The sequence below is a fragment of the Dipodomys ordii genome, unplaced genomic scaffold (assembly GCF_000151885.1).
Source record: "Dipodomys ordii isolate 6190 unplaced genomic scaffold, Dord_2.0 Scaffold13, whole genome shotgun sequence".
NCBI classification, from domain to species: domain Eukaryota; kingdom Metazoa; phylum Chordata; class Mammalia; order Rodentia; family Heteromyidae; genus Dipodomys; species Dipodomys ordii.
The window spans coordinates 18,687,928-18,698,298 of NW_012267229.1; the positions used below are offsets into that span (position 1 = coordinate 18,687,928).

At 45.7% G+C, this 10,371-nt stretch overlaps 2 protein-coding genes across 2 annotated transcripts in view; both read left to right on the plus strand.

The window, feature by feature from the left end:
• The window catches only part of Ppp1r16b (protein phosphatase 1, regulatory subunit 16B), a 103,033-nt gene extending 92,750 nt beyond the window's left edge, over positions 1-10,283 (plus strand). Inside the window, exon 12 of the mRNA XM_013010877.1 lies at positions 10,243-10,283. The gene's annotated coding sequence lies outside the window, so the exon portion shown is untranslated. The remainder of the gene's footprint in view (positions 1-10,242) is intronic.
• Positions 1-10,371, plus strand: part of Fam83d (family with sequence similarity 83, member D) — a 21,283-nt gene that overhangs the window by 5,702 nt on the left and 5,210 nt on the right. The window contains exons 2-3 of the mRNA XM_013010707.1: positions 7,587-7,754; positions 9,707-9,789. Of these exons, the coding sequence (XP_012866161.1) occupies positions 7,587-7,754; positions 9,707-9,789 (251 nt within the window). The remainder of the gene's footprint in view (positions 1-7,586; positions 7,755-9,706; positions 9,790-10,371) is intronic.

Genomic DNA, 10,371 nt, shown 5'->3' on the forward strand with positions numbered 1-10,371 from the left:
GTAGAGCGCTAGCCTTGAGCTGAAGAGCTGAGGGACAGCGCCCAGGCCCAGAGTTCAGGCCCCATGACTGGACCCCCCCCCAAAAAAAAAGAAGTTGCCAGATGTCTCCCCTGGGGTCAAGGTCAGGTCCTGGCGAGAACCCTTGGTCTACATCATAGGATGTTGTCCTCAGACTCCAGTGTGTTGTGGCCATCTTTTGTCCCTTCCTTTTAAATTGTGTGGATTTTAGAAACCACAGCGATTTCTCTTTAACAAGGTGGAAAAATATATGTAACAATATACAAAAATATACATAACCATTTTTTACTGTATAATTTAGTGGTGTTTGGGACATTCACAGTGTTGTACACCTGTCATTACTGTTCATTGTACTTTTTCTTCACCCCATGCAGAAGCTCTGGGACTCTCAATTCTTAACTTTCCTGTGTCCTCTTTCTGGCTCCTGGCGAGCACTGCTCTGTTTTCTGCCTGCCATTTCATTTCTCCATTCTTTTCCTTGGGCATCCATTAGGTAGTGAGGCAGCTGTGGATTATTCTTCGACTCCTTTATGGCTATAGGTTCAATTCTCTAAGAACTCCAAAATGCTGTGGCTGTACTAGCTTTTAAAAATCCTTGATGTGCCAGGTTCGGTGGTATGCTCCTATAATCCCAGCATTCAGGAGACAGAGGCAGGATGATTAAGAGTTCAAAGAGTTCAAAGTGAGATCTTGTATCTTGTCTCAAATAACCAAAAAAGTTCTTTTTTTGTGTGCTGTTAGTGGGGCTTGAACTCATGGCCTTATGCTCTTGCTTGGCTTTTTTGCTCAAGGCTGACATTCTACCATTTGTACTGTACCTCTATTTCTGGCTTTGTGCTGGTTATTCGAAATAATCAGCAAATTAGAGTCTCATAAGCACCAGCCTTGAGAAGGAAAACAGTGCCTAGACCCTGATTTCAAGCCCTAGTACCACGTGCGTGCGCGCACACACACACACACACATGCACACACACAACAGAACAAAACAAAAACCATGTAACACACAGAGAGAAAATGTGTCTTCTGCCTCTGTAGCAGGAGGCTGTCCAGGTGAGTAATAGTGAGCGATGGATGGGGACATGTGGTCAGCATGGGGAGTCCAGTGGCCAGACTGACAGATCTTGAATGCATAAAAGGCTTTGGTGAATTCCAGGCAGGTTGCACATCTGGGTGGGAAGGGAGGGAAACAGATACACAGGGAAGGGGTGATGGACATGTCCTTCCGGCTGGAATGGGGATTGGGATGGCAGGCCCCAAGTGGCCCCTTGAAACTGTACATTGCCTGGCCATATCCCTGACCAGCCCCAAAGGAGGGTGCATGAATCACGGACTGGCTAGAGCAGGACTTGTTTCCGGGACACTGAGGCCCAAATAGATGGCTTGACTAGGGATGGTGCCAGAATTTGAACAAAGAATGTGAAGTACATGCTATTGAGGGCTTGCTACATGCCAGAAACTGCCAGTGGATTCTCTCAATCACCAGTACAGAAGAGTGTTATTTGCATATTATAGAATCCACTGTAACCAAATATGTGATGGCATACCTGGTTCTCAGAAGTGAAGGAGCCAGGATCCAAGTCCAAGTTCAGATTCTGTTCATGGGACATCTTCCCCATGTCGGAGCTAGTCCTTACCATATTGTAGAGAGGGGGTACCCTGTGGACCAGACAGCTCCTTGACTTTTGTTCTGTTAATTAATCTTTATTGTTGTTGCCACTTCTGGGACTTGAACTCAGGGCTTGTCTCTGAGCTTTTCTTTTTTAAATTGGTCATGTGGCTTGAACTCAGGGGCTGGGCACTATCCCTGAGCTTTTTCACTCAAGGCTGGCACTCTATTGAGCTACAGCGCCACTTCCAGATAAGAGTCTCATGGATTTTCCTGCCCAGGCTGATTTCAAACTTCGATTCTAAGATCTCAGCACTTTATGTATCTAGGATTATAGGTATGAGCCACTTGCTTATTTCTGAGTTTTTTTTTTGGCTCAAGGCTAGTGCTCTATCACTTGAGCTGCAACTCTACTCTGAGTTTTTTTCATAGTTATTCAGAAGTAAGAGTCTTAGAGATTTTCTTGCTTGGACTGGCTTTGAACTGTGATCCTCAGATCTCAGCCTCCTGACAGCTAGGATTACAGGTGTGAGCCACCAGCAACTGGGCTCACTTCTTACCACTGTAAATGGTCCTTTATGGTGGGCTTTGGCCAATGTACTTTAGGGTAGTGTACTTTACTGATCCTGTCAGGATTCATTCATAGCACTAAGTTGTTTGAAGACTGGATGATAGATTTTTTTGGATAATATTTAATCCAGCACTTTTTTTTTTTTTTGCAGGTCTTGTGGCTTGAACTCTGGACCTGGTATTGTCCATGAGCTTCTTTTTGCTCAAGGCTAGCACTCTACCACTTGAACCACAGTGCCACTTCCTGCCTTTTCAGAGTAGTTTATAGGAGATAGAGTCTCATGGACTTTCCTGCCCAGCTGGTTTGAACTGTGATCCTCAGATCTCAGTTCCTGACTAGCTAGGCTTATAGGCATGAGCCACTGACGCTCACCAAAGGACATTTTATTTATTTATTTTTTTGTGCTAGTATTATGGCTTGAACTCAGGGCCTTGTATTCTTACTTGACCTTGTCACTCAAGACTATTATTCTACCATTAGAGCCAAATCTCTACTTCTGTTTTTTTTGCTGATTATTTGGGAATAAGAGTCTCATGGATTTTTCTGCTGGGCTAGCTTTGAACCACAATCCTCAGATCTCAGCCTCCAGAGTAGCTAGGATTACAGATGTGAGCCACTAGCACCTGACTCATCTGTACTTTTTTTGGGGGGGGGGTCTGGTCGTGGGGCCTGAACTCTGGGCCTGGGCGCTGTTCCTCAGCTCTTCAGCTCAAGGCGAGCGCTCTACCACTTGAGCCACAGTGCCACTTCTGGCTTTTTTCTTTTTGCTTATGTGGTGCTGAGGAATCGAACCCAGGGCCTCAGGCATGCAAGACAAGCGCTCTACCACTGAGCCACCTTCCCAGCCCCCTTTATTCTTTTTTTAATAGGTGGCTTTGCATTCATACAAACATTCTAGTTCTGCACATGGCTAAGAATGTCCCTTTGAACATGCTTTCCAGCCTCTCCAAGTTTTCTTATCTATTTACCAGGGGTTAATGGGGTTTTAAAATCTCTAGGTATCTATCTCCTTTGGGCTTTTGTGCAAGAAGGCAAGTGGTAAAGATCCCTGCCGTGTATGATGAGTAAGTGGGCTCCATAGTTTTTGTAGAGATGGGGGATTCCGGTGATCTGTCCTCTAACACGAGGCCCTCTGAGTGCCTTGGGGCAGGTCAGTCAGTGGTGGGCAGCTGAGGGACTGAGTTTGTCACCCAGGATGAGGATGTGGGATTTGACACGGGTGTGACCACTGCAGATGCAGAAGCCCCAGATGGTTGTGGGGCCCAGGCAGCAGTCCAGACACCCCAGTTTCTAAGCGGCTGGATGTTTCCTCTGTAGATAATCATATTGGGGCTGGTTGACAGGTGGGCACAACTCTGGAGTAGACTTGAGAAGTCACCCCATACCCAGCTTTCTAGCCCTGAAGGGGCAGGCTTCGCAAAGCATGGGCTGGGAGTGGCAGTATCTAGGATAGCTGTAGGCCCATGGGTGAAGGCTGGCTAGCCCCTTTAGGGAACGGGTTCAGTGGCCTAGACTTGGCTAGTGAGGAGGAGGCTGGATCATTGCCTGTGTCTGGTTTAGCTGTACAGAGTGTGGAGATGGAGAGACACGGATAGGTATGGGGATCTCCTGCTGAATGTCGCCACAAAGAAGACTGGGCCTCCTGGGAAGATAGGTCTCCTGAGAGCCCTGCTTTAGCAAAAAGAGGGTGTATTGGGTTCCATAAGATTAAGGAGAAGGAAACCCTCCTCTCCTCCATGGCCCTGAGGTGTCCTGCAGGGATTAGGGACCAGCCTCCAACCCAGCCTGTGGGAAAGATCGAAGCTTTAGAACCAATGAACCAAATAGCAAATTACATACTCATCAGACAGCAAAGGTGTTAACTATACAATTGTTCTGTTAATTGGTGAATCCAAGTTCATTTTGGCTGGCATCTTGTGCTCTGGGCTCTGTTCCCAGTCAGCCTCCAGCAGCCCTGTCCAACACTGCCAACTGGTGCCCGTTCCATCAGCCCCCGGGGTATGTCAGAGTGCACCACACAGTGTCACCCCTTGGCTCTTCCATCTCATCAGACTGGGTTCTCAGGCTAGAGGGACACACATCCTCAGTGCCCCAGGCTGAGCCAGGCTTATGGCTGCACAGAAGAGTAAGCCCTCAGGCAAAAAGATCTCTACACTTCCCTCATTGGTGCCCTGCTGTGCGTGTGACTCTGATTCTCACACCTGTGTTTAAGACCTCTCTGCGTTGCTCCTCTACCTGCAACCCTCATTGTTTCTTACCTGGCTACTGTCAGAAGCTTGCTCACTGCTTTTTTTTTTTTCTTCTGGGTCTCTAATCAGAACATTTGCTGAAGTCTATTAGCCTAATAGTTGTCCATGTACCTACTGTGTTGCAGGCACTTAGTGTGTGACCCAGTGTCACAGTCTCAGTTTCTTCTGTCCTGTTGGATTCTCCACTTTGCACTCTATTCACAGCCAGTGTGGAGGAGGATTGGCATTGGTTTCTGGTTGGCATTCAGGGACCTCTTACCATTTTGTTCGTTTATCCCTCTTTCCTAGTCACGTCCTATGACCCCACCCCCTGCCTTTCATGCATACTGTATGTTTCAGCCACAGTGGTACAAACCCCATCCCCAACTCTTCCCTTCAGCTCTTCTGAGGCCTTATGTCCAAATCTTGTTCCTCTCTGTGATTCAGCTCAGATTCTACCTCCCTCAGGAAGCCTTCTACATCTTACTTGGTCAATATCTGCATGCCCAAAGGCAATCATCACTGTAAGGAGGATGATTGACAGCTCTCCTAGTCTTGTCCTCTTATGAGGTGCTTTCCTGCATCTTGTGTCTTGCAGCCAGCTCTGCCTACTGCAAGGACAGGGTCAGCCCACAGTAGATTCTGAGGAACTGGCTGCCTAATTGAGCATATTATTTCATGCTTGCCCTGAGCTAAGCCCTGAGGATTAAATTTACAACAGTCCTTTAACATAGCTGCTGCTGTTATCCATATGTTCCAGAGGGTGAACTAAGGCTGAGAGATTAGGAAACTTGCCCATGGTTATACAGGTAGCAAGTGGCAGAACTGAGTTGTGTGTCCTGGCTTTTCTGTCTTGTAATTGTTATGTGATCTAAATGAATATTCTCAAAACATGATGCATGGAAGCCATGGGAGGATCTATACTTCTGAAGATGCCACCAATGAAGGAAGAACATTTATTGCTTTTTATTTATTTCATGGTACTGAGGACTGCACCTAGGCCTTCTCAACTGCTCTACCACTTGAGCCACTCGCACCTTCTCCTTATTTTTTTAATCTGTGTGTGGTGGGTTTTAGCTGTGCCCTTTACCCAGAATTGCTCATGGCTAGGGTACCTTCAAGATCAGATGGGGAAAGGAGGGTAGCCAGAGATCCTGGTCTTAGATGGTTTTCAAGGTCCCTCATCTGAGTAGATGAGACCCTAGTATTTTAGAGAGAGACAGCAAAAGGGCCTCTTTGTCTTTGCATTGCTTCTTTAATCCTGAAGATGGGTAAGACTGGCCTGAGCCCTGTGGGACCAAGAGATGAATTGATCACAGTTAAAGGCCACTGTGGAGTAGAAGGAGAGAGAATTAGAAATCTCGACATTCAGAAATAGGGTTAACAAGATTCCAAGAGACCTGGGAGTCTACTGTTGAAAAACCAGGAGGAGGGAGGAGCCCTGACAACTCCTGATTGCAGAATAGCTCCCCAACTTTGTGCTCCTAGTTTGCACCAACTCCTGGCTTGGCTTGTAGGGGCCTGTCTGCAAGCTAGGATGTTTCCACACCCCTCTACCCTGCCAGGAGCTGAGGGCCATGGTTTTAAGCCTTTGTAGGGGGTGATTAGAAACCCTAGGGCTGCAGCAGTTCTTGAAAGGAGCAAGTAGAAGCTGGTGGGTGTCTCCCTGTAAGTAGCTGTCAGAACAGCTGCAGCTGTGGACCAGGAAAGTGAATGCCTGAGCGGACACCACAGGGTCTTCTGGACTTTTGTGTATAGTCATTGATTTTTTGCTGTAGACCTGATCTGCAGCTAAGGAAACAGATATTCAGAACAGCTGTAATTTGCCCAAGGACACATGGCTGAGAGGCAGCTCTTAGCTGTAGTCTCTGGCTAGGTGTAGAAAATTAATTATTAGCAGGCACAAATGAAGTGACATTGCTGGGGGTGGGGTGCAGGTGTGTGGAAAGAAAGCACTGATTGGAGGTTAAAGGCAGAACTTTGTTGTTTTTTTCTTTTTTTTGGTGCTGGTCCTGGGGCTCAAATCAGGGCTGGACACTAGCCTTGAGCTTTTGTGCTCAAGGCTAGTGCTCTACCATTTTGAGCCACAGCTCCCCTGGGCTTTTTGGTAGTTAATTGGAGATAAGAGTCTCACAGACTTTCCTGTCCAAGCTGGCTTTGAGTAGCTAGGATTACAACTTTGAGCCGCCAGTGCCCAGCTTAAAGGCAGAACTTTTAGAAATTATTCCTGTGGTCTTGTGGACTAGTACTGGAAATTGAACTACTAAACCACAGGAGCCATCTTTTATGGAGGAGAGAGCTTTTGGTTAGAGAAGGCCTACCTCACGAAAGGAATGCTAGGAAGATTTGGTGTTGAGAAGGCAGAAGATGAGAAGAGCTCTGTGCCTCATTTGACTGGTTCAAGCTGTAAGTTGATGATGGGTTTTTGTACATCATAGTAAAAAATCAGAGCTCATGATCCAAAGTCAGTATTCAAAACCATAGACTTTTTTTGTGTGTATATGCTGATACTGAGTGAACTTAGGGCCTGGGTACTGTCCCTGAGATTGTTTTGTTCAAAGTGATCTCCATTTGAATCACAACTCTGGCTTTTTTTTTTTTTCCTGGTTAATTGGACATAAGAATATCATAGACTTTCCTGCCTGGGCTGGCTTTGAATCATGATTCTCAGATCTCAGCTTTCTGAGTGGCTAGGATTATAGGTGTGAGCTACCAGCATCTGGCTATTTGCTTACTTTATGGACTGAAAAGCAGTAGGAAACACAGCATGCCCTAGATAATGGAGTTGGCCCAGAACCTAGACGGCTTGTTTATCTGAATGGAGCCTGGAGGATGATGGTGTTTAGTAAAGTAGCAATGTTGAGTGGAACAGGTTCACAGGACAGGGCAATGACCTCTGTATTTGTGAAAAATTTGCCAGTGTGGTAGGGGAAGGCAGTGGGAATGTGAGCTGGGCCAAGTCAAGACTTTCAGGACAGGTGTGTCTAGGGGTCTTCAGAGATGGAAAGTAGTCTATAGTGAAGCAGGTGAAGGAACGGGGAGGACTGTTGGAGGATAGACTGCTTTCCTGCCTCTGAGATGGGGTCTGGATTTCAGTCAGTATGCTGTAGGGTATTGTGCTTAGGAGCTGACAGCTTGCTCTTCCCTCTGCTTCATCTTGTAGGTGATTGCCGTGGTGATGGATGTGTTTACAGACATTGACATCTTCAGAGACCTGCAGGAAATATGCAGGAAACAAGGAGTGGCTGTGTACATCCTTCTGGACCAGGCTCAGCTGTCCCACTTTCTGGACATGTGTATGGATCTGAAAGTACATCCTGAGCAGGAAAAGGTTAGTGGTAGACTATTTCCATTCTTGTCACAGTCAGAAAATATGATAGAGCCCCCTAGTCTCCAGGTGGGTGGTGGCAGCATCTTTCCTAACAAGTTAGGGAACTAAGGCTAAGGCCAAGTCATTTGCCTGGGATTCCACAGGAAATGAACAATACTTGTGATCCAGTCACAGGTATTGATACCTGTGATACTTAACATACTTAATACCTCGACATTCCCCTTCTAAGTGTCTACCCAAGAGAAAATACAGGTCCACATGAAAACTGTATCTGGATGTTTATGGGGGTATTATTCATAATAGGCAAAGGATGGAAACAATTCAGTGCTTATCAGCTGATAAATGGGAAAACAATATGTTGTCTATTCAGCCATCAAAAAGGAATGAAGTCCTGACCCATGCATGACATGAATGAACCTGAACATATGTTAAGCGAAGGAGCTTGTCACAGAAGACACATATTGTATGATCTCTTTATATGCAAGACCAGAGTAGAGATAGAAGGAAGACTGGCATCCGTATTGGTGGGAAAGGAGATGGAGGGATCAGTGGGGTGGTAGCTAAGGGTGGCCACCATGTGTAGAACTCCAGTTCTGCTCTGGGCAGTGCTTTAACAGATGTTATGTAACTAGTCCTTTCAGTGGCTCCATCGCAGAAGTGATTGTCCTGATGTTTTAGGTCAGGCAGTGATGACAGAGCCCAGGTATCCCCTACTACGATGCCATGGGCCTGGCGTTCAGTGCATCTACCTGCCTCCAACTCTTGTGCACGTAATCACTGCTGTGTGCTGCTGCTCTTCTTCATCATTATAAAATTAAAATGTCCTTTTCTTTAGTAATGAAAATAAGTATTTAAACATAAAGGTATACAATCTATTGGTTTGGTTTCCATGGTAGAAAAGGCAAGAACAATTGTCATTTATTTCAGAATCCATTAAAATTGCTCACGCTGTAATCCTAGCTACTCAGGAAGCTGAGATCTAAGAATCCTGGTTCAAAGCCAGAGCAGGCAGGAAAGTCTGTGAGACTCTTATCTCCAGTTAACCACCAGAAAACTGAAGTGGCACTGTGGCTCAAGTAATAGAGTGCTCACCTTGAACTGAAGAGTGCAGGGACAGCGCCCAGGCCCAGAGTTCAAGCTCACGACCGGTGGTGTACAGGTGATATACAGAGGGGTTACAATTACTTCAGTCAGGTAAAGAGCACATTTCTTTTTGGACGATGTCACTCCTTCTCTTGCTTTCTCCCAGTTTTTCCCTCCTGTTCCTACAAGTTGTAATAGTTCATTTTCAACATGGTGTCTAGTGAGTACACTGCTGCACAGAAATCTTTTTTTTTTAGAAATGCAACAACATTACCTGTGCCCTTCAGAATTTATGCAGGTACTGTCCTCAGTAGTAGGAATAAAGCATCCAGGAATGCAAAGAATTTGATCTTTGGTACTATGGGTTTCTGCATGGGTCACTATGTTACCATCTTGTTGTTACCTAGCAATTTTGTCTAGAAAATTCCCACCATTAATCTTCTCCCAGAAAATCAGAAGATTGGGATTCTCCCTTGAGAAAGCAGAAGATTGGGGTTACTTAGGTAGTTGTCACTTGTGCCACACTAAATTCATGATGGAGGTCTGATTGAGACTTAGAGGCTGAATGAAATGAGATAGCCATGTGACCTAGCAATCAGTTTAAAAATGAGATCTGGTGGACTCAAGGATCATGCAAGTCAGGAATGGGAAACCGGAGTGCTATCCTATAACTAGGTGTTAGAGAGCCAGAGAAGAGATGGAAGGAAGGTATCAGCATATAATTCCAACATGCTTTCTATAATTAAGGCTGTGTCTGAGCACTGCTGGTTACTGCCTTCTTGGTGGTCCAGATCCTCTGTAGGATAATTTGAAGGAGGTATGTAACTCTGGCAGCCTCACCTTTTGTAGTGGGTTAACACCTTCCTAAGGAGATGGGCACCATCTCCAACCTCCATAACCCCATTGCTGGAGAATCTGTGCCCTCTCTGGGTGCCCTCTGCTCTGGGCTCTGGTGGTTCAGATCACTAGATTATCTTGTCGTAGGGACTTGGGCAGGTATTCATGGGCAGGTATCCAAAAGTACTTTGGCCTGCATAACATTAAGATGTGTGTCAAAAGGAAAGATACACAACCACTCCTGAATCTGCTCGTAGTGGTATTTTTATGCCTATTACATGTTGATTCTTTAAGACTCAGGAGTCACCTGCTTCAGTCAAGCCTTCCTCCTGACAATTCCATGTGGGTATCTATGAAATTTTCTACATTTTTTCCCCTTTTTTTGTTGTGGTATTGGGGTTTGAACTCAGGGCTGCTTTGTACTTGATAGGAAAGTACTGCTTGAGCTATCCCCATGGACCTTTTGTTTATATTGTGTTTTGGAGATAGGATTTTACTACCTTTGCTTTGGCTGTTCTTGAACTCATGATCCTCCTATTCCCACTTCCTGAGCAGCTGGGATTACAAGGTGTGTGTGTGTGTGTGTGTGTGTGTGTGTGTGTGTGTGTGAGTGTGTGTGTGTGTTTTCATTTACTTTGAAATAGTTACAGAGATGGGGCTGGGAAGGTGGCTCAGTGGTAGAGCGCTTGCCTTGCAT